General features: G+C 41.8%; 3 protein-coding genes and 2 pseudogenes across 3 annotated transcripts; all 5 read right to left on the bottom strand.

Moving 5' to 3' along the window:
• Positions 1-608: 608 nt before the first annotated feature.
• Positions 609-6,698, bottom strand: LOC129410570 (protocadherin gamma-A12-like; annotated as a pseudogene).
• A 741-nt stretch (positions 6,699-7,439) lies between these two features.
• On the bottom strand, positions 7,440-9,911 carry LOC129410569 (protocadherin beta-15-like). The gene has a single exon (XM_055159045.1). It carries the CDS (start codon positions 9,909-9,911, stop codon positions 7,440-7,442), a length of 2,472 nt encoding a protein of 823 aa, XP_055015020.1.
• A 1,144-nt stretch (positions 9,912-11,055) lies between these two features.
• On the bottom strand, positions 11,056-14,088 carry LOC129410568 (protocadherin alpha-2-like). Its single transcript, XM_055159044.1, has 3 exons — positions 14,062-14,088; positions 13,958-14,010; positions 11,056-13,348 (listed from the first exon to the last, which is right to left on the bottom strand). The coding sequence occupies exons 1-3, from the start codon at positions 14,086-14,088 to the stop codon at positions 11,056-11,058; spliced, it is 2,373 nt and encodes a 790-aa protein (XP_055015019.1).
• Positions 14,089-14,642: 554 nt separating this feature from the next.
• LOC129410668 (protocadherin alpha-3-like) lies at positions 14,643-17,082 on the bottom strand (annotated as a pseudogene).
• A 1,037-nt stretch (positions 17,083-18,119) lies between these two features.
• LOC129410567 (cadherin-4-like) lies at positions 18,120-24,106 on the bottom strand. Its single transcript, XM_055159043.1, is given in 7 exon segments — positions 18,120-18,932; positions 18,934-19,113; positions 19,116-20,318; positions 20,321-20,523; positions 21,672-21,675; positions 21,754-22,572; positions 22,574-24,106. Coding segments are annotated over 7 exon segments (4,755 nt in total).
• Between the last annotated feature and the right edge of the window lie 131 nt (positions 24,107-24,237).

The following is a 24,237-nucleotide window of genomic DNA, read 5'->3' as shown; positions in this document are numbered from 1 at the left end:
ACGTATCCAGTATCCTATGAAACCACTGTCAAAGAACACTGAAGTACTTGAACTCACAACCGGCCCCTAATTACATGAGGTAAGTACAAACAGCAGAGGGCAGGAGAAAGAGAGTGTGTGCAGAACTCTGTCTAATATCAAATTCAAATTTAATCTAAAACCATTATCATTATTTCAGCACCATTAGGCTTATAACACTTTCATAAACAGCTTTGAAGAATAGACAAAATTAAATTTTTATCCAACCAAAATATGTTTTACAGATTTTTGTATTATTTACTTATTTTTACATTTGGATACCATTCCATTACCCCAGCCCAAGTGCTGGTTATTTGTCATTTGCTCTCTGAAACAGCGGTAATCACTATTTTAAAACAAAAAGGTGGAAAACATATAAGTAGTTGCATTGATATTGAATATATGTTGAGTCAGCATGGCGAGAAACAACATGATAATTACACTGACAAAAATCTTTTTTCAATTTTCCGACCAAATATTCCCCTAAGCAATCTACAGTATTAACCTTGTTGATGCTGCTATAGATTCCTAAGATTTGTTATAAGCAAAGACATAGCAACCGCAGTTTTACCTGTGTACAGTGGAGTACATTACTGATGGTTTATATTACTTAATATGTTTGTTATGTATAAACACGGTTCATTACTTTGTGATCTTACCTCTTCAGAGGGCCTCCTCCTGTCAGGCAGCACCAGTGTGTTGGCTTGGCTCCCTGGGACTATAGTGGATCCTACGCTCATTCTGGGTCCAACTAACATGTAGCGCTTGTCTCCAGATCTGTACTGGATGCTGTGGCACAGAGTCCCGTCATAGTTTGTGTCCTGTAAGTACTTGGAGGTGTAGTCAGTGCTGGACTTGGAGCACTGCATTGCAATCAGCACAATGATACTGAGAATGAACAGAGCTGAGACCGAGGCCAGAGTTATCATCAGGTAAAAAGTCACGTTAGTGTCCTCAGAGTCTTTAGAGGAGCTCTTAACGTCAGAAGCTGCAAAAGCCTCTCTGGGCTCCACCACTTTCACGAGCACAGTAGCTGTAGCTGACAGGGACACGTTGCCATTGTCTTTGACCAGTATGACGAGTTTGTGCTCGGCCTCGTCTGTCTCTGTGAACGAGCGAAGTGTCCTGATCTGTCCTGTGTAGCGGTCCAACCCAAACAGACTGTGGTCAGTCACTTCCTGCAGTGAAAACAGCAGCCAGCCGTTATATCCGATATCAGAGTCATAGGCCCTGACTTTAGTCACCAAGTGTCCCGCGTTCACATTGCGGGGGATCTCCTCCACTCCTTCAGCAGAACCATTAGACCTGACTGGATACAGAATGACTGGAGCGTTGTCGTTCTGATCCAGGATGAACACGTGCACTGTCGCGTTGCTGCTCAGTGACGGAGTCCCAGAGTCTGAGGCCACGACTTGAAACTGGAAAGACTTTAATGTCTCAAAGTCAAAGCTTTTCAGAGCAGTGATTTGACCATTTTCCGCGTTCACGTTTAAAAAGAGCGTCACGTCCTTCTCCTGTCCTGCACGCGCAATGCTGTAGGAAATATCTGCGTTTTCATTCTTGTCTTTGTCTGATGCAGTTACAGAGAACAGTGACGTCCCTGCCACGTTATTTTCTACAATATAAAAGTACAGAGGATTTTGTTCAAACTGTGGACTGTTGTCGTTTACATCTAATATCTGAATACTCAGAGTTTTAGTGGTGGATAAAGGAGGCTCCCCACAGTCAGTGGCTTTTATAGTTATGTCATAATGTGACACCTCCTCCCTGTCCAGGAAATCCTTAGTGACAACTGAATATGTGTTTTCTTTATAAGAGGGTTTGAGTTCAAAAGGCACGTTGTTTGTTATGTGAGCGATGATTTTACCATTGACACCAGAGTCTTTGTCTGTTACACTGATTAGTGATACAACTGTCCCTGGTTTGGAGTCTTCAGACACTGTGTTTGACAGAGAAGTCACGTCTATTTCAGGTGAATTATCATTTATATCTATGATTTTTATAATAACTCTACATTCACCTGTTAATGGAGGCGTACTTTTATCAGAAGCTTGTACTTCCAGTTCATAGAAATCTTTTTCTTCATAATCTATCTGTCCCTTTGCAAAAATATCACCAGTTTTCGTGTCTAATTCAAAAATATCAAATATTCTTTGCTTTAATGTTTTTGCCAGACTATATTCAATTACCCCATTCGTTCCTTCGTCTGGGTCTGTAGCTGTGAGCTTAAAAATTGACGTGCCTGTTTGTAGATTTTCTTTCGCTGTAATTTCATAAATCTCTTGACTAAAAACTGGTCTATTATCATTAATATCAAGAACAATAATGGTAACATTAAGTGTGCCTGACCTCTGGGGTTTACCTCCATCAACCGCTGTGACCACTAAAGAATGTTCACTGCTTTTTTCTCTGTCCAGCATTTTTTTCAAAACTAGAAATGGTATTTTTTCACCATCAGTTTCCCGAATATTAATGTCAAAATGTTCATTAGCAGACAAACTGTACGTGCGAACTGAGTTCATCCCTGCGTCAGGATCATGAGCAGAGTGCAGCTGAAATCGTTTTCCAGATAAGGTATGTTCCGCTATTTTTATAGTTTCATTCTTTTTGGGAAAGGTGGGCGCGTGGTCGTTTACATCCGTGATTTCTACAACAACATAGTGAACTTCCAAAGGGTTTTCCACCAGAACCTTCAGCTCCATCAGACACGTACCGCTGCCCTGACACAGCTGCTCTCTGTCAATGCGCCCGTGGACGTACAAAGCGCCATTATCAGAGTTTACAGCAAATATAGTGTCCTTTGTTTCAGAAATACGGAACCGTCTCTCACCCAAAGAGGCAACATCAAGACCAAGATCCTTTGCCACACATTTCCAACCACAGTCCCGTCCTTCACCTCCTCCGGAACAGAGTATCTGATCTGAGCCAAAACGGACTGTCCAAAAAGCAGCAGTAGAGCCGAACACAAAAACGATCCACGCGCTGATTCCCACTGCAAATGGCCTTTTAATCTCCATCATTGTTCACAGATCCATATATTTATGTTGACTGTAACTGTAGCCACGAAAGCGACAACTAATCCAGAGTAACTGAACACACAAGTAACTACAACGCTTCAGTCAAAAAGAAACAAAAGGATCTGTGAGAGGAGGGACAAAATGGAGCAGAGGTTTCCTTGACGGTTAGTGCCACCTTCTGGTCACTCATAAAACTAAAAAATAATTCTACATTTTAACACTGATATTTGCCAAAAAAGTACACCAACCATTGTGCACAGCATGGAATTTGGGAGAAAGTGGATTTCTACATCTTGCATCAGTGTTGTTACTTCAGCACCACGGTCAGCGGCAGGACTGACGTTAAAAAAGTCTGTTGAATACTTTTCAAGACAGTCTTAGTAATGTTTTCCAAATAATCAATTCAGACAAGATAAAATGTATGACTTTCCTTCAAATATTGAAAGTGCATTAATATAGCTTTTATCAACAACAATTCTAATGCTGATTTATTCCTAATTACAAAGAACATTTGACATGTTGTCCAATTGATTAGAAATTTTGTTTCTTGAAACGATTTTTCAATTACAAGGCAGCAGGAGCTTCATATGAGTTGCTCATTTGGGTTGCCAAATTTAAAAGTTCTCTCTGATCTGAATCCAATGCCTGAACCCTAGTATATGCAGTTAATCATTATTCATGACTCAGTTCGTTTACACTGAGGTGTTTCTGAGCTTTCACATGACACATTGCCTGTCCATACACTGAGAATGACAAAAATGTGCATGGGTCTTTCAACAGCAGATTTAGGTACAAGTAACACAGGTTCAGGTCTGACTGTAGTAACTTAAAAGGAAAACAAAGCAAGACTGCGAGTAACACACAGTTCCTTTAACATGTGTTGAAACAAGCAAAGCAGGAAATTGATGCCAGTAAATATTATGAAAGATTGATGCAATGACTTTTTCCTTTTTATTAGTGAATATGATTTTGCTCAAAATCAATATTATGGACTGTGAATGTAGTAATAAAACAACAGGAGAACAAGATATCATCAAAACAGTGACTAGGCTAATCAAATAGAGATTTTAAGCACCATTTACACTGAAAGAAAGGATCTCAGGAAGAGTGATCAATAACATCGTCTCATTCAAAGGGAAAATGTTTCAAAAAGCCATCTAATCATAAAAATGTCAATTATTTCACAAAACCAAGTACTTCTGGCCAACATTTGTTCTTCACTGCCACGTGATTACTGTTTAAAAATATACAGTCCATGGTCAACTAAAGGGATTTGTGGTTAGAAAATACATGTTTGAAGTTTATCTCTTACCTCTTCAGAGGGCCTCCTCCTGTCAGGCAGCACCAGTGTGTTGGCTTGGCTCCCTGGGACTATAGTGGATCCTACGCTCATTCTGGGTCCAACTAACATGTAGCGCTTGTCTCCAGATCTGTACTGGATGCTGTGGCACAGAGTCCCGTCATAGTTTGTGTCCTGTAAGTACTTGGAGGTGTAGTCAGTGCTGGACTTGGAGCACTGCATTGCAATCAGCACAATGATACTGAGAATGAACAGAGCTGAGACCGAGGCCAGAGTTATCATCAGGTAAAAAGTCACGTTAGTGTCCTCAGAGTCTTTAGAGGAGCTCTTAACGTCAGAAGCTGCAAAAGCCTCTCTGGGCTCCACCACTTTCACGAGCACAGTAGCTGTAGCTGACAGGGACACGTTGCCATTGTCTTTGACCAGTATGACGAGTTTGTGCTCGGCCTCGTCTGTCTCTGTGAACGAGCGAAGTGTCCTGATCTGTCCTGTGTAGCGGTCCAACCCAAACAGACTGTGGTCAGTCACTTCCTGCAGTGAAAACAGCAGCCAGCCGTTATATCCGATATCAGAGTCATAGGCCCTGACTTTAGTCACCAAGTGTCCCGCGTTCACATTGCGGGGGATCTCCTCCACTCCTTCAGCAGAACCATTAGACCTGACTGGATACAGAATGACTGGAGCGTTGTCGTTCTGATCCAGGATGAACACGTGCACTGTCGCGTTGCTGCTCAGTGACGGAGTCCCAGAGTCTGAGGCCACGACTTGAAACTGGAAAGACTTTAATGTCTCAAAGTCAAAGCTTTTCAGAGCAGTGATTTGACCATTTTCCCGCGTTCACGTTTAAAAAGAGCGTCACGTCCTTCTCCTGTCCTGCACGCGCAATGCTGTAGGAAATATCTGCGTTTTCATTCTTGTCTTTGTCTGATGCAGTTACAGAGAACAGTGACGTCCCTGCCACGTTATTTTCTACAATATAAAAGTACAGAGGATTTTGTTCAAACTGTGGACTGTTGTCGTTTACATCTAATATCTGAATACTCAGAGTTTTAGTGGTGGATAAAGGAGGCTCCCCACAGTCAGTGGCTTTTATAGTTATGTCATAATGTGACACCTCCTCCCTGTCCAGGAAATCCTTAGTGACAACTGAATATGTGTTTTCTTTATACGAGGGTTTGAGTTCAAAAGGCACGTTGTTTGTTATGTGAGCGATGATTTTACCATTGACACCAGAGTCTTTGTCTGTTGACACTGATTAGTGATAACAACTGTCCCTGGTTTGGAGTCTTCAGACACTGTGTTTGACAGAGAAGTCACGTCTATTTCTGGAGAATTATCATTTACATCTATGATTTTTATAATAACTCTACATTCACCTTTTAATGGGGGCGTGCCTTTATCTGAAGCCTCTACGTCTAATTCATATTGGTCTGTTTCTTCAAAATTTATTTGCTCTTTTGTTGTTATTTGTCCGCTAATTTTATCCATTTGAAATACGTTTTTTACACTTGAATCAGCGATTCTCTCAGACTATATTCAATTTCCCCATAAATCCCATCGTCAGCATCAGTTGCAGTGAGAGTTATTACTACAGTTCCTATTTCAACATTTTCTCGAAGTGAAATTTCATAAACCTCTTGTGTAAAAACTGGTCTATTATCATTACTGTCTAGAACAATAATTGTAACATTTAGTGTCCCTGATCTTCTGGGTTTACCTCCATCAACAGCGGTAAGGAGCAGATAATGTGTCTTGCTTTGTTCTCGATCTAAAGGTTTCTTTAAAACCAAAAACGGAGTTTTACTCAAATCACTCTCACGAACATTCACGTCAAAATGTTCATTTGCAGATAAAGTGTACGTGCGAATGGAGTTAATTCCTGCATCGGGATCACGAGCAGGATGTAGCTGAAATCGATTTCCAGCCAGTGTATGTTCCGCTATTTCTATAGTTTCATTTCTTTTGGGAAAGGTGGGCGCGTGGTCGTTTACATCCGTGATTTCTACAACCACATAGTGAACTTCCAAAGGGTTTTCCACCAGAACCTTCAGCTCCATCAGACACGTACCGCTGCCCTGACACAGCTGCTCTCTGTCAATGCGCCCGTGGACGTACAAAGCGCCATTATCAGCGTTTACAGCAAATATAGCGTTATTTGTGTCAGAAATACGGAACCGTCTCTCACCCAACGAGGAAACATCAAGACCAAGATCCTTTGCAACATTTCCAACAACAGTCCCGTCTTTGACCTCCTCCGGAACAGAGTATCTGATCTGAGCCAAAGTACTGCGTCCAAAAAGCGTCAACAGAGTCAAGCACAAAGTGACCCACGAGCAGATTCTTGCTGTCGACATTATGTCCATGTCTACTGTTGACTTAACTGACAGTAACAAGTGCACTAATTGAAAACAACACACTTACTTGAGACAGTGCATCTGTTCGTAGTGAATGATGCACCGATTTGAACAAAAGGTTTTTTGTTGGGAGGGACATAGCAGAGCTGGATTTGATACAACAGTGCCCCCACGTGGTAATCCATATACAGAGGGCTTCGATAGTGATCGGTAAAATTCATGGACGAGCCAAAAATACCTCATGGGTTTGTGTTTCTAAAGGTATAAGGTGTAGCAGCCTTTACACGAGCCTTTGTGTCGTTAGGACCATGGACAGCGTCTGATCTTAATCATGCTAAATCTTGCACAACACAGTTGGTTTTAACATATCCTTTATCACCCTATTACTGGCTACGATCTTTAGTGGTGAGACAAACATGTAGCGTTTTAACATTTGCATTCTTGGTGGGTAAATGGATAGATTTAAGAGTTTAATGAAAATTACGACTACACAGCAAGTAACATTGTTGATCTGCAATCCCGTCACGTTCGGATTCTACAAACATAATAGTTGGTATAGTGTGATGATTTTCAGAAATACATATGCACTGCCATTATGAAGTGTTTTTACTGCTCGCCAAACTACAGCCTCATTGCTAAATAATACAACCAGATGTTTCTACTTCAGCAAAGAGCAAACACGGAAAACATTCTTTCACTATTTAAAAGCAGAGACATAGTTTAGGACATTTCTGTCAGTTTATAAAGGGCCTAAGGACAACTGGCCGGCGGATGAAATTTGAATGATCTTAAAAATTGTTTAAGAAATAAAATAATAATAAAACTGAGGTTAGTGTATGTATGTCTTACCTCCTCAGAGGGCCTCCTCCTGTCAGGCAGCACCAGTGTGTTGGCTTGGCTCCCTGGGACTATAGTGGATCCTACGCTCATTCTGGGTCCAACTAACATGTAGCGCTTGTCTCCAGATCTGTACTGGATGCTGTGGCACAGAGTCCCGTCATAGTTTGTGTCCTGTAAGTACTTGGAGGTGTAGTCAGTGCTGGACTTGGAGCACTGCATTGCAATCAGCACAATGATACTGAGAATGAACAGAGCTGAGACCGAGGCCAGAGTTATCATCAGGTAAAAAGTCACGTTAGTGTCCTCAGAGTCTTTAGAGGAGCTCTTAACGTCAGAAGCTGCAAAAGCCTCTCTGGGCTCCACCACTTTCACGAGCACAGTAGCTGTAGCTGACAGGGACACGTTGCCATTGTCTTTGACCAGTATGACGAGTTTGTGCTCGGCCTCGTCTGTCTCTGTGAACGAGCGAAGTGTCCTGATCTGTCCTGTGTAGCGGTCCAACCCAAACAGACTGTGGTCAGTCACTTCCTGCAGTGAAAACAGCAGCCAGCCGTTATATCCGATATCAGAGTCATAGGCCCTGACTTTAGTCACCAAGTGTCCCGCGTTCACATTGCGGGGGATCTCCTCCACTCCTTCAGCAGAACCATTAGACCTGACTGGATACAGAATGACTGGAGCGTTGTCGTTCTGATCCAGGATGAACACGTGCACTGTCGCGTTGCTGCTCAGTGACGGAGTCCCAGAGTCTGAGGCCACGACTTGAAACTGGAAAGACTTTAATGTCTCAAAGTCAAAGCTTTTCAGAGCAGTGATTTGGCCATTTTCACTATTAATATTAAGAAATGAAGTCACTTTATGTTCTGCACTTCCATCTCTGTAAATATGATAAGAAATATGAGCATTTTCACCTTCATCTTCATCATTAGCTTGAACTGAAAACAACTGTGCTCCTGCTTCATTGCCCTCAGTGATATAAAAACTATAAGGTTTAAGGACAAACTCTGGGCTGTTGTCGTTCACATCTGAAATTACAATTAAAATATTCTTTTCAGATTTAAGTGAGGGCTGGCCGTGATCTGTGGCCACTATGGACAGTACATACTGTGACTGTGTCTCTCTGTCCAGAGCGGATTTAGTCACGAGTGAAAACATTTTGTCCTGTAGGGAAGGAGACAGTGTAAAGGGAACATCTCCTTCTATTGTACATGTCACTTTCCCGTTCAGACCAGAGTCTCTGTCATTAACACTGATCAGAGCCACAGTAGTCCCGGGCCTAGAGTCTTCAGGAATGGAGCTGGAAAACGAGGTGACTTCAATCTCAGGCGCATTATCATTCACGTCTACTATTTTTATTATTAATTGTTTTTCTGAAGTTAGTGGGGGAAGGCCTTTGTCTGATGCTTCAATTTCAATTTCATATTCATCATTTTGTTCAAAATCTATTTCTCCTTTAACAATTATTTCACCCGTTGATGTAATTATTTCAAATGTTTCAAATATTTCTTGCATGACATTGTCACTAATTCTATATACCACATCTCCGTTTACACCGTCGTCTGAATCAGTTGCATTCATTTGTATCACTGTTGTGCCAACCGGGGCGTTTTCAGTCAGCGTCACAGAGTAAGAGTCTTTAGTAAAACTGGGTGCGTTGTCGTTGACATCTAAAACATTTATTATAATATTTATCTGACCAGATTTAGGCGGTTTTCCTCCATCTAAAGCTGTCAGCACTAAAGAATGTCTACGTGCTTTCTCACGGTCTAATTGCTTCTGTAATATTAGAATTGGTGTTTTCCCTTCTTTTCCCTTATCCTTTACTTCTAAACGGAAATGATCGTTGGGGTTTAATTTGTATTCTTGTACAGAAAAAACTCCACTGTCGGGGTCTCGCGCAGGTTGTAATAGGAAGCTTTTCCCGCTTGTAACAGACTCGAAAATATCTATCGTTTTATCGCTCCATTGAAAGCTCGGGGTATTATCATTTACGTCCAATATTTCCACAGAAACATAGTGAATTTCGAGAGGATTCTCCAGCACAGTTTTAAGATTTAATACACATGTGTTGCTCCCGTCACAGACTTCTTCGCGGTCTACCTTTCGGCTCACGTAGAGGGTGCCGTCATCTGGATTTACACGGAAATGTGGGTCTTTAGCATCAGTCACAATCCGGTATTTTCTGTCTTTTAATGTCCCTTTGTCTAATCCCAGGTCTTTGGCGACATTCCCCACAACTGTACCTTCCTTGACTTCTTCCAATATCGCATATCGTATTTGCGCAAATGCGCCGCTCCACGAGAGGGTCAAATACACGAACGTGGTCAGCAGCAGCCCCGTCCTTTGTGCGTTAGACGCTCTTTGTTCCATAATCATCAGCATCTTCAAATTCGTTAAAAAATAAATAATAAAAGCTTGCGAGACTGCCTCAGTAAACCAGCTGAAGTTAAAGTAGGAAACGGAAATGAGGGTCTGAGTTTTGTCGGCCTATTACTTTATGGTTTTAAAAAGAGAAATCATTCGCTTCAAACCAGACTCCAGCAGCAAAAGGTAAGATTCTGTTAAGGGGCGGTCTGAATACAGAGGATCGGGTGTCGTGATGCCTGTGCGCACACTGACACCATGCGCTTTTCATTGGTTCTGCACCGACCCACAGTCTGAAGCTCAAGCAATAAATCAATTAATGCATTAAAAAGTATTCGGGAAACACTACGATGAATATTTGCCATTTATCGCATGTTAATTATCGCTGAATAAACAACATTTGAAACCCATTTCAACTGGACAGAGGAAATTCATTAATTTATTTATGTTGTGCAAGCGTTTCTCTGTCAATGACTAGTGCTGTATGACGCGTTAGCTGGTTATTTAAACATGACACAAATTACACAAAAAAGAACAAATATAATATAAAATACTATGTTCCTCAAATTGGCTCGAGGCATCCACAACACACACTGATTAATCCAGCACTCCATTATACCACTTAAGTGTCCAAAGACCTCCACACTAAAACACCAGAATACACCTTCCCTTTCCCTAATATAAGGCCAACCAAGTAATAACAAGCAGCGAAACACAGAAAAGGACAACAGAATGATGAAATTTCTCCAATGACAAATAAAAAGCATTGTCATTTAGAATAAAAGACGACTAATACCCAAACAAAAAGAGTTTACAGTCTGCCTGTAGTATAAGTTAATTTCAAAAGGTTTGAAAACATTATTCAGGTGTGATGCTGTTGTCATTTTCATCCGATTTGGTCAGTAACTCAATGACTCGATCTACTTAAGACGAGAGACGATGTGATTTGTGAGGAGACCGAGTGATCGCACTTATTTAGAGGGCTAACTTTGACTTTTGATCAAGATTTCCCACTAAATATATACATAAGCAATTTCTGTGCAACACGGTAAAATATTAAATTGTAGAAACTGAGGCTGCTATGACCCAGTGTTAACCAATATGATGAATACGTTATATTATTTAATATTGTAAGGATTTCAAAACAAAATATGTTACTTTGTCATCTTACCTCCTCAGAGGGCCTCCTCCTGTCAGGCAGCACCAGTGTGTTGGCTTGGCTCCCTGGGACTATAGTGGATCCTACGCTCATTCTGGGTCCAACTAACATGTAGCGCTTGTCTCCAGATCTGTACTGGATGCTGTGGCACAGAGTCCCGTCATAGTTTGTGTCCTGTAAGTACTTGGAGGTGTAGTCAGTGCTGGACTTGGAGCACTGCATTGCAATCAGCACAATGATACTGAGAATGAACAGAGCTGAGACCGAGGCCAGAGTTATCATCAGGTAAAAAGTCACGTTAGTGTCCTCAGAGTCTTTAGAGGAGCTCTTAACGTCAGAAGCTGCAAAAGCCTCTCTGGGCTCCACCACTTTCACGAGCACAGTAGCTGTAGCTGACAGGGACACGTTGCCATTGTCTTTGACCAGTATGACGAGTTTGTGCTCGGCCTCGTCTGTCTCTGTGAACGAGCGAAGTGTCCTGATCTGTCCTGTGTAGCGGTCCAACCCAAACAGACTGTGGTCAGTCACTTCCTGCAGTGAAAACAGCAGCCAGCCGTTATATCCGATATCAGAGTCATAGGCCCTGACTTTAGTCACCAAGTGTCCCGCGTTCACATTGCGGGGGATCTCCTCCACTCCTTCAGCAGAACCATTAGACCTGACTGGATACAGAATGACTGGAGCGTTGTCGTTCTGATCCAGGATGAACACGTGCACTGTCGCGTTGCTGCTCAGTGACGGAGTCCCAGAGTCTGAGGCCACGACTTGAAACTGGAAAGACTTTAATGTCTCAAAGTCAAAGCTTTTCAGAGCAGTGATTTGACCATTTTCCGCGTTCACGTTTAAAAAGAGCGTCACGTCCTTCTCCTGTCCTGCACGCGCAATGCTGTAGGAAATATCTGCGTTTTCATTCTTGTCTTTGTCTGATGCAGTTACAGAGAACAGTGACGTCCCTGCCACGTTATTTTCTACAATATAAAAGTACAGAGGATTTTGTTCAAACTGTGGACTGTTGTCGTTTACATCTAATATCTGAATACTCAGAGTTTTAGTGGTGGATAAAGGAGGCTCCCCACAGTCAGTGGCTTTTATAGTTATGTCATAATGTGACACCTCCTCCCTGTCCAGGAAATCCTTAGTGACAACTGAATATGTGTTTTCTTTATACGAGGGTTTGAGTTCAAAAGGCACGTTGTTTGTTATGTGAGCGATGATTTTACCATTGACACCAGAGTCTTTGTCTGTTACACTGATTAGTGATACAACTGTCCCTGGTTTGGAGTCTTCAGCCACTGTGTTTGACAGAGAAGTCACGTCTATTTCTGGAGAATTATCATTTACATCTATGATGTTTATAATAACTCTACATTCGCCTGTTAATGGAGGTGTGCCTTTATCTGAAGCCTCTACGTCTAATTCATAATGATCAGTTTCTTCAAAGTCTATTGGGCCTCTAGTGACAATTTCTCCTGTTAATCTGTTTAATTCAAATGTTTTATAAACATATTGGCTCAATGTTTCCCCGAGGCTGTATTCAATTTCTCCATTTATTCCCTCATCCGCATCTGTTGCGTTTAACTTAAATATTACATTTCCTTTCTCCAAATTTTCTTTCACTGTGATGTGAAAAACCTCTTGAGTAAAAACTGGTCTATTGTCATTACTGTCCAGAACAATTATGGTAATATTCAGTGTCCCGGATTTCTGTGGTTTGCCCCCATCAACCGCTGTAAGGAGCAGAGAGTGTGTGCTGCTCTGTTCCCGGTCTAAAGGTTTCTTTAACACCAGAAACGGTATTTTACCCAAGTCACTTTGTCGAATATTAATCTCAAAATACTCATTTGCAGACAACGTGTACGTGCGGATCGAATTTGTTCCTGCGTCGGGATCGTGGGCAGGGTGTAGCTGAAGTCTTTTCCCTGGCAAAGTGAGCTCTCCAATTTCAAACGTTTGATTTGTTTTAGGAAATCTTGGCGAGTGGTCATTTACATCAGTAATTTCTACAACCACATAGTGAACTTCCAAAGGGTTTTCCACCAGAACCTTCAGCTCCATCAGACACGTACCGCTGCCCTGACACAGCTGCTCTCTGTCAATGCGCCCGTGGACGTACAAAGCGCCATTATCAGCGTTTACAGCAAAAATAGCGTCATTTGTTTTAGAAACAACACGGAACCGTCTCTCACCCAACGATGCAACATCAAGACCAAGATCCTTTGCAACATTTCCAACAACAGTCCCGTCCTTCACCTCCTCCGGAACAGAATATCTGATCTGAGCCAAAGCGCACTGCCCAAAAAAACAGCAGACCAGCCAAACTCAAAGTAATCCACGAATATTTTCTTTGAACAAATGGCTTCTTCATCTCCACCATTGTCCACAAATCCATTTATCTGTGATGATAGTTTTTGAAACCCCTCAAACTCCAAATAATCCAAAGTACCGTTCTGGACAAACGACCACTATGTACACTCAAGTCAAACTGAAACAAAAGGATTTGAAAAAAGAGGGACGATGTGGCGCTGGAAAAGTCATGTGAAATAGTGTCACCATGTGGTGAAACAGAGCATACATGTCCAGATGAAACAGAGAATCCATTAACCATTTATCCACTTACCGTGTACTGTAGTATCTTTGAAACAGACTATGCATTGTTCACTGATATCACACGTGAGAACTGGATTTTAAACAAAAACCTTCTTTTTGCAGGGGCTGTTATGGCTGTCCTTAGTGTGTTGCCTAGAACGGTGTCTTCTCCAGTAGAGTCTACGCTTTATTAGCTATGAACTTAAGTCCGCGCTGTCCAAAAAATACACTGAATAATCGCTGTCAAAATATTTTCACACTGCAAAATTTGAAGTCAGCTTCTTCCCCTGATATGAGAGAAGCCAGGTATTCTGTGATACACAATGGCAAGAGGAAGAGACTGTGAAACAAACCCCATTTCAAATATAAAGTCTTAAAAAAAAAGGTAAATATTTGAGCACCACGGACAGCGGTTAGATTTACGATCAAACGCACGCATAACAATTCCATAAAGAAATGTAGACAAAATAATGTGCTTTTTACAGGTTTCGTTTGTTTCTTTTTAATACTTACACATTTGATTCAAAAGTTAGGATGGTTTAAAACTAAAAACTGTATTTCAAAATGTAATCGCAATAAAGAAATGTTATTTGGGACATAACTTTATGGGGGAAAATGTAATTTAACATTTAATAGGTCGGTGCCATAGACAACAATAGTATGTTAACTGCACTGCAGAAAAGCACCATAACTAAACACATCAGTACCCACTCTATCCACTTAATACTGCAGACGATTTGACTTGGGAAAACAAAATCTGACCTCTTGAGATCACTGATTTTGAATACCTTCTTTTTTCCTTCTCCACCAGTTATTAGGGGTTATCCCTAAGTATACAGTGAATAATATGTAAAATATTAAACTTGAGGATGCAAAGAGCATGTACTTTTTATTATTAGAATGGACAGTGACGCAACTACAAACATGTTCACCATACTAAAATATAAATGATTATTCATATTTTTAAACTTTTTAATGTGTTAAAACCAAGAGTCGTTACTTTGTCATCTTACCTCCTCAGAGGGCCTCCTCCTGTCAGGCAGCACCAGTGTGTTGGCTTGGCTCCCTGGGACTATAGTGGATCCTACGCTCATTCTGGGTCCAACTAACATGTAGCGCTTGTCTCCAGATCTGTACTGGATGCTGTGGCACAGAGTCCCGTCATAGTTTGTGTCCTGTAAGTACTTGGAGGTGTAGTCAGTGCTGGACTTGGAGCACTGCATTGCAATCAGCACAATGATACTGAGAATGAACAGAGCTGAGACCGAGGCCAGAGTTATCATCAGGTAAAAAGTCACGTTAGTGTCCTCAGAGTCTTTAGAGGAGCTCTTAACGTCAGAAGCTGCAAAAGCCTCTCTGGGCTCCACCACTTTCACGAGCACAGTAGCTGTAGCTGACAGGGACACGTTGCCATTGTCTTTGACCAGTATGACGAGTTTGTGCTCGGCCTCGTCTGTCTCTGTGAACGAGCGAAGTGTCCTGATCTGTCCTGTGTAGCGGTCCAACCCAAACAGACTGTGGTCAGTCACTTCCTGCAGTGAAAACAGCAGCCAGCCGTTATATCCGATATCAGAGTCATAGGCCCTGACTTTAGTCACCAAGTGTCCCGCGTTCACATTGCGGGGGATCTCCTCCACTCCTTCAGCAGAACCATTAGACCTGACTGGATACAGAATGACTGGAGCGTTGTCGTTCTGATCCAGGATGAACACGTGCACTGTCGCGTTGCTGCTCAGTGACGGAGTCCCAGAGTCTGAGGCCACGACTTGAAACTGGAAAGACTTTAATGTCTCAAAGTCAAAGCTTTTCAGAGCAGTGATTTGACCATTTTCCGCGTTCACGTTTAAAAAGAGCGTCACGTCCTTCTCCTGTCCTGCACGCGCAATGCTGTAGGAAATATCTGCGTTTTCATTCTTGTCTTTGTCTGATGCAGTTACAGAGAACAGTGACGTCCCTGCCACGTTATTTTCTACAATATAAAAGTACAGAGGATTTTGTTCAAACTGTGGACTGTTGTCGTTTACATCTAATATCTGAATACTCAGAGTTTTAGTGGTGGATAAAGGAGGCTCCCCACAGTCAGTGGCTTTTATAGTTATGTCATAATGTGACACCTCCTCCCTGTCCAGGAAATCCTTAGTGACAACTGAATATGTGTTTTCTTTATACGAGGGTTTGAGTTCAAAAGGCACGTTGTTTGTTATGTGAGCGATGATTTTACCATTGACACCAGAGTCTTTGTCTTTGACGCGAATGAGAGAAACTACTGTCCCTGGTTTGGAGTCTTCAGACACTGTGTTTGACAGAGAAGTCACGTCTATTTCTGGAGAATTATCATTTACATCTATGATTTTTATAATAACTCTACATTCGCCAGTCAACGGGGGCGTGCCTTTATCTGAAGCCTCTACGTCTAATTCATATTGGTCTGTTTCTTCGAAATTGATTAATTGGTTTGTTGTAATTTGCTCCGCTAATTTTATCCATTTGAAATACGTTTTTTACCTCTTGAATCAGCGATTCTCTCAGACTATATTCAATTTCCCCATTAATCCCATCGTCAGCATCAGTTGCAGTGAGAGTTATTACTACAGTTCCTATTTCAACATTTTTCTCGAAGTGAAATTTCATAAACCTCTTGTGTAAAAACTGGTCTATTATCATTACTGTCTAGAACAATAATTGTAACATTTAGTGTCCCTGATCTTCTGGGTTTACCTCCATCAACAGCGGTAAGGAGCAGATAATGTGTCTTGCTTTGTTCTCGATCTAAAGGTTTCTTTAAAACCAAAAACGGAGTTTTACTCAAATCACTCTCACGAACATTCACGTCAAAATGTTCATTTGCAGATAAAGTGTACGTGCGAATGGAGTTAATTCCTGCATCGGGATCACGAGCAGGATGTAGCTTGAAATCGTTTTCCTGGTAAAGTATGTTCCGCTATTTCTATGGTTTCATTTCTTTTGGGAAAGGTGGGCGCGTGGTCGTTTACATCCGTGATTTCTACAACAACATAGTGAACTTCCAAAGGGTTTTCCACCAGAACCTTCAGCTCCATCAGACACGTACCGCTGCCCTGACACAGCTGCTCTCTGTCAATGCGCCCGTGGACGTACAAAGCGCCATTATCAGCGTTTACAGCAAATGTATCTCCATTCGTTTCAGAAACAACACGGAACCGTCTCTCAACTAACGATGCAACATCAAGACCAAGATCCTTTGCGACGTTTCCAACAACAGTCCCGTCTTTCACCTCCTCCGGAATCGAGTATCTGATCTGAGCCAAAGTACTGCGTCCAAAAAGCATCATTAGAGTCAAGCACAAAGTGACCCACGAGCAGATTCTTGATTTCGACATTATGTCCATGCCTACTGTTGACTTAATTCCTTCTATGCTAATGACATTATAAGACATTTGTCTGAAAGTAAGACACTTACTGCAGAGTGCGCATTTGTTCCTAGGGAATGATGTACAGATTGGAACAAAGGTCCAAAGGTTTTTTTTTGTTTGTTTTTTTCCTTTGGGGAGGGACATAGCAAAAACGGTTTTGATGCAACAGTGCCTCCACGTGGTTAAAGATATGATTTTATTCGTATACAGATGATTTGGACAGTGATGCGTGCTGCCTTGCCTGTGTGATATTTATGAATGAGAGTCAAAGACCATGTAGACATATGTTTTAATAGTCATTATATCTTTGAGCAACCTTTACACAATCGTCTGTGTCCTTAGCACCTTGGACAGCGACCGATCTGTCTGAGGGGAAAATTAGGCAGAAAAGAATTGTTTTTCCTTATCCTTTACCCCCATATTATTATCATCTGCCTTAGTGAGGAGACAAATATGTAGCATTTTAACAATTGTATATTTGCTGGGATATTGAAAAGGTTTAGTTTAGACAAATTACAACCACGCGGTAAGTAACACTGTTGAGCAGGAATGTTGTCGCCAAGCATTCATAAAACATGAAATGCTACACCAGCGAAAATTTGTACAAACACATACACACACATTGCCATTATAAAGTATTATTAATGCTCTTTTGACTGTATGTTTTCTCAAGTTGATGTCTCTGGATGCAATGAAGCCATACTGCCAAATTTTCAATTAGTAATTTCTACTCAAACAAAGGTCAAACGTTCAATGTTTAGAGCTTTGCCATGTGACATTTATGTCAGTTTATAAGTAGACTAAGCAAAACTGCCTGTGAGTGGAGTGCGTATGAGCTTTCAAGATAAAAATAAAAAAAAAGATACAAACAAAGATTAAATCAGATTGGTTTGTTTATGCTTTACCTCTTCAGAGGGCCTCCTCCTGTCAGGCAGCACCAGTGTGTTGGCTTGGCTCCCTGGGACTATAGTGGATCCTACGCTCATTCTGGGTCCAACTAACATGTAGCGCTTGTCTCCAGATCTGTACTGGATGCTGTGGCACAGAGTCCCGTCATAGTTTGTGTCCTGTAAGTACTTGGAGGTGTAGTCAGTGCTGGACTTGGAGCACTGCNTTTGTCATCTTACCTCCTTCAGAGGGCCTCCTCCTGTCAGGCAGCACCAGTGTGTTGGCTTGGCTCCCTGGGACTATAGTGGATCCTACGCTCATTCTGGGTCCAACTAACATGTAGCGCTTGTCTCCAGATCTGTACTGGATGCTGTGGCACAGAGTCCCGTCATAGTTTGTGTCCTGTAAGTACTTGGAGGTGTAGTCAGTGCTGGACTTGGAGCACTGCATTGCAATCAGCACAATGATACTGAGAATGAACAGAGCTGAGACCGAGGCCAGAGTTATCATCAGGTAAAAAGTCACGTTAGTGTCCTCAGAGTCTTTAGAGGAGCTCTTAACGTCAGAAGCTGCAAAAGCCTCTCTGGGCTCCACCACTTTCACGAGCACAGTAGCTGTAGCTGACAGGGACACGTTGCCATTGTCTTTGACCAGTATGACGAGTTTGTGCTCGGCCTCGTCTGTCTCTGTGAACGAGCGAAGTGTCCTGATCTGTCCTGTGTAGCGGTCCAACCCAAACAGACTGTGGTCAGTCACTTCCTGCAGTGAAAACAGCAGCCAGCCGTTATATCCGATATCAGAGTCATAGGCCCTGACTTTAGTCACCAAGTGTCCCGCGTTCACATTGCGGGGGATCTCCTCCACTCCTTCAGCAGAACCATTAGACCTGACTGGATACAGAATGACTGGAGCGTTGTCGTTCTGATCCAGGATGAACACGTGCACTGTCGCGTTGCTGCTCAGTGACGGAGTCCCAGAGTCTGAGGCCACGACTTGAAACTGGAAAGACTTTAAATGTCTCAAAGTCAAAGCTTTTCAGAGCAGTGATTTGACCATTTTCCGCGTTCACGTTTAAAAAGAGCGTCACGTCCTTCTCCTGTCCTGCACGCGCAATGCTGTAGGAAATATCTGCGTTTTCATTCTTGTCTTTGTCTGATGCAGTTACAGAGAACAGTGACGTCCCTGCCACGTTATTTTTTCTACAATATAAAAGTACAGAGGATTTTGTTCAAACTGTGGACTGTTGTCGTTTACATCTAATATCTGAATACTCAGAGTTTTAGTGGTGGATAAAGGAGGCTCCCCACAGTCAGTGGCTTTTATAGTTATGTCATAATGTGACACCTCCTCCCTGTCCAGGAAATCCTTAGTGACAACTGAATATGTGTTTTCTTTATACGAGGGTTTGAGTTCAAAAGGCACGTTGTTTGTTATGTGAGCGATGATTTTACCATTGACACCAGAGTCTTTGTCTGTTACACTGATTAGTGATACAACTGTCCCTGGTTTGGAGTCTTCAGACACTGTGTTTGACAGAGAAGTCACGTCTATTTCTGGAGAATTATCATTTACATCTATGATGTTTATAATAACTCTACATTCGCCTGTTAATGGAGGTGTGCCTTTATCTGAAGCCTCTACGTCTAATTCATAATGATCAGTTTCTTCAAAGTCTATTGGGCCTCTAGTGACAATTTCTCCTGTTAATCTGTTTAATTCAAATGTTTTATAAATATCGTGGCTCAATGTTTCCCCGAGGCTGTATTCAATTTCTCCATTTATTCCCTCATCCGCATCTGTTGCGTTTAACTTAAATATTACATTTCCTTTCTCCAAATTTTCTTTCACTGTGATGTGAAAAACCTCTTGAGTAAAAACTGGTCTATTGTCATTACTGTCCAGAACAATTATGGTAATATTCAGTGTCCCGGATTTCTGTGGTTTCCCCCCATCAACCGCTGTAAGGAGCAGAGAGTGTGTGCTGCTCTGTTCCCGGTCTAAAGGTTTCTTTAACACCAGAAACGGTATTTTACCCAAGTCACTTTGTCGAATATTAATCTCAAAATACTCATTTGCAGACAACGTGTACGTGCGGATCGCATTTGTTCCCGCGTCGGGATCGTGGGCAGGGTGTAGCTGAAGTCTTTTCCCTGGCAAAGTGAGCTCTCCAATTTCAAACGTTTGATTTGTTTTAGGAAATCTTGGCGAGTGGTCATTTACATCAGTAATTTCTACAACCACATAGTGAACTTCCAAAGGGTTTTCCACCAGAACCTTCAGCTCCATCAGACACGTACCGCTGCCCTGACACAGCTGCTCTCTGTCAATGCGCCCGTGGACGTACAAAGCGCCATTATCAGAGTTTACAGCAAAAATAGCGTCATTTTGTTTTAGAAACAACACGGAATCCGTCTCTCACCCAACGATGCAACATCAAGACCAAGATCCTTTGCAACATTTCCAACAACAGTCCCGTCCTTCACCTCCTCCGGAACAGAATATCTGATCTGAGCCAAAGCGCACTGCCCAAAAAACAGCAGACCAGCCAAACTCAAAGTAATCCACGAATATTTTCTTTGAACAAATGGCTTCTTCATCTCCACCACTGTCCACAAATCCATTTATCTGTGATGATAGTTTTTGAAACCCCTCAAACTCCAAATAATCCAAAGTACCGTTCTGGACAAACGACCACTATGTACACTCAAGTCAAACTGAAACAAAAGGATTTGAAAAAAAGAGGACGATGTGGCGCTGGAAAAGTCATGTGAAATAGTGTCACCATGTGGTGAAACAGAGCATACATGTCCAGATGAAACAGAGAATCCATTAACCATTTATCCACTTACCGTGTACTGTAGTATCTTTGAAACAGACTATGCATTGTTCACTGATATCACACGTGAGAACTGGATTTTAAACAAAAACCTTCTTTTTGCAGGGGCTGTTATGGCTGCCTTAGTGTGTTGCCTAGAACGGTGTCTTCTCCAGTAGAGTCTACGCTTTATTAGCTATGAACTTAAGTCCGCGCTGTCCAAAAAATACACTGAATAATCGCTGTCAAAATATTTTCACACTGCAAAATTTGAAGTCAGCTTCTTCCCCTGATATGAGAGAAGCCAGGTATTCTGTGATACACAATGGCAAGAGGAAGAGACTGTGAAAACAAACCCCATTTCAAATATAAAGTCTTAAAAAAAAAAAGGTAAATATTTGAGCACCACGGACAGCGGTTAGATTTACGATCAAACGCACGCGTAACAATTCCATAAAGAAATGTAGACAAAAATAATGTGCTTTTTACAGGTTTCGTTTGTTTCTTTTTAATACTTACACATTTGATTCAAAAGTTAGGATGGTTTAAAACTAAAAACTGTATTTCAAAATGTAATCGCAATAAAGAAATGTTATTTGGGACATAACTTTATGGGGGAAAATGTAATTTAACATTTAATAGGTCGGTGCCATAGACAACAATAGTATGTTAACTGCACTGCAGAAAAGCACCATAACTAAACACATCAGTACCCACTCTATCCACTTAATACTGCAGACGATTTGACTTGGGAAAACAAATTCTGACCTCTTGAGATCACTGATTTTGAATACCTTCTTTTTTCCTTCTCCACCAGTTATTAGGGGTTATCCCTAAGTATACAGTGAATAATATGTAAAATATTAAACTTGAGGATGCAAAGAGCATGTACTTTTTATTATTAGAATGGACAGTGACGCAACTACAAACATGTTCACCATACTAAAATATAAATGATTATTCATATTTTTAAACTTTTTAATGTGTTAAAAACCAAGAGTCGTTACTTTGTCATCTTACCTCCTCAGAGGGCCTCCTCCTGTCAGGCAGCACCAGTGTGTTGGCTTGGCTCCCTGGGACTATAGTGGATCCTACGCTCATTCTGGGTCCAACTAACATGTAGCGCTTGTCTCCAGATCTGTACTGGATGCTGTGGCACAGAGTCCCGTCATAGTTTGTGTCCTGTAAGTACTTGGAGGTGTAGTCAGTGCTGGACTTGGAGCACTGCATTGCAATCAGCACAATGATACTGAGAATGAACAGAGCTGAGACCGAGGCCAGAGTTATCATCAGGTAAAAAGTCACGTTAGTGTCCTCAGAGTCTTTAGAGGAGCTCTTAACGTCAGAAGCTGCAAAAGCCTCTCTGGGCTCCACCACTTTCACGAGCACAGTAGCTGTAGCTGACAGGGACACGTTGCCATTGTCTTTGACCAGTATGACGAGTTTGTGCTCGGCCTCGTCTGTCTCTGTGAACGAGCGAAGTGTCCTGATCTGTCCTGTGTAGCGGTCCAACCCAAACAGACTGTGGTCAGTCACTTCCTGCAGTGAAAACAGCAGCCAGCCGTTATATCCGATATCAGAGTCATAGGCCCTGACTTTAGTCACCAAGTGTCCCGCGTTCACATTGCGGGGGATCTCCTCCACTCCTTCAGCAGAACCATTAGACCTGACTGGATACAGAATGACTGGAGCGTTGTCGTTCTGATCCAGGATGAACACGTGCACTGTCGCGTTGCTGCTCAGTGACGGAGTCCCAGAGTCTGAGGCCACGACTTGAAACTGGAAAGACTTTAATGTCTCAAAGTCAAAGCTTTTCAGAGCAGTGATTTGACCATTTTCCCGCGTTCACGTTTAAAAAGAGCGTCACGTCCTTCTCCTGTCCTGCACGCGCAATGCTGTAGGAAATATCTGCGTTTTCATTCTTGTCTTTGTCTGATGATGCAGTTACAGAGAACAGTGACGTCCCTGCCACGTTATTTTCTACAATATAAAAGTACAGAGGATTTTGTTCAAACTGTGGACTGTTGTCGTTTACATCTAATATCTGAATACTCAGAGTTTTAGTGGTGGATAAAGGAGGCTCCCCACAGTCAGTGGCTTTTATAGTTATGTCATAATGTGACACCTCCTCCCTGTCCAGGAAATCCTTAGTGACAACTGAATATGTGTTTTCTTTATACGAGGGTTTGAGTTCAAAAGGCACGTTGTTTGTTATGTGAGCGATGATTTTACCATTGACACCAGAGTCTTTGTCTGTTACACTGATTAGTGATACAATTGTCCCTGGTTTGGAGTCTTCAGACACTGTGTTTGACAGAGAAGTCACGTCTATTTCTGGAGAATTATCATTTACATCTATGATTTTTATAATAACTCTACATTCACCTTTTAATGGGGGCGTGCCTTTATCTGAAGCCTCTACGTCTAATTCATATTGGTCTGTTTCTTCGAAATTAATTTGCTGTTTTGTTGTTATTTGTCCGCTAATTTTATCCATTTGAAATACGTTTTTTACACCTTGAATCAGCGATTCTCTCAGACTATACTCAATTTCCCCATTAATCCCATCGTCAGCATCAGTTGCAGTGAGAGTTATTACTACAGTTCCTATTTCAACATTTTCTCGAAGTGAAATTTCATAAACCTCTTGTGTAAAAACTGGTCTATTATCATTAATGTCTAGAACAATAATTGTAACATTTAGTGTCCCTGATCTTCTGGGTTTACCTCCATCAACAGCGGTAAGGAGCAGATAATGTGTCTTGCTTTGTTCTCGATCTAAAGGTTTCTTTAAAACCAAAAACGGAGTTTTACTCAAATCACTCTCACGAACATTCACGTCAAAATGTTCATTTGCAGATAAAGTGTACGTGCGAATGGAGTTAATTCCTGCATCGGGATCACGAGCAGGATGTAGCTGAAATCGATTTCCAGCCAAGGTATGTTCCCATATTTCTATAGTTTCATTTGTTTTGGGAAAGGTGGGCGCGTGGTCGTTTACATCGGTGATTTCTACAACAACATAGTGAACTTCCAAAGGGTTTTCCACCAGAACCTTCAGCTCCATCAGACACGTACCGCTGCCCTGACACAGCTGCTCTCTGTCAATGCGCCCGTGGACGTACAAAGCGCCATTATCAGAGTTTACAGCAAATATAGCGTTATTTGTGTCAGAAATACGGAACCGTCTCTCACCCAACGAGGAAACATCAAGACCAAGATCCTTTGCAACATTTCCAACAACAGTCCCGTCTTTGACCTCCTCCGGAACAGAGTATCTGATCTGAGCCAAAGTACTGCGTCCAAAAAGCGTCAACAGAGTCAAGCACAAAGTGACCCACGAGCAGATTCTTGCTGTCGACATTATGTCCATGTCTACTGTTGACTTAACTGACAGTAACAAGTGCACTAATGAAAACAACACACTTACTTGAGACAGTGCATCTGTTCGTAGTGAATGATGCACCGATTTGAACAAAAGGTTTTTTGTTGGGAGGGACATAG

Source organism: Boleophthalmus pectinirostris, unplaced genomic scaffold (assembly GCF_026225935.1).
Source record: "Boleophthalmus pectinirostris isolate CB_2022bp ecotype Guang Dong unplaced genomic scaffold, ASM2622593v1 HiC_scaffold_23, whole genome shotgun sequence".
Lineage (NCBI taxonomy): Eukaryota > Metazoa > Chordata > Actinopteri > Gobiiformes > Gobiidae > Boleophthalmus > Boleophthalmus pectinirostris.
The sequence above is the reverse complement of the archived record's forward strand: the minus strand, read 5'-3'. Positions and strand labels throughout refer to the sequence as shown.

What these genes read in the sequence shown, in the direction of transcription:
- LOC129410569 (XM_055159045.1), bottom strand. Translation starts at nt 9,911, where the DNA reads ATGCTGATGATTATGGAACAAAGAGCGTCTAACGCACAAAGGACGGGG.
- LOC129410568 (XM_055159044.1), bottom strand. Translation starts at nt 14,088, where the DNA reads ATGGAATTGTTATGCGTGCGTTTGATC. An exon ending in TGTTATGCGTGCGTTTGATC is followed by an intron (nt 14,011 to 14,061) that starts GTAAATCTAACC and finishes TTTTTTTTTAAG; the next exon opens with ACTTTATATTTGAAATGGGG. An exon ending in CTCTTCCTCTTGCCATTGTG is followed by an intron (nt 13,349 to 13,957) that starts TATCACAGAATA and finishes CTGCTGTTTTTT; the next exon opens with TGGGCAGTGCGCTTTGGCTC.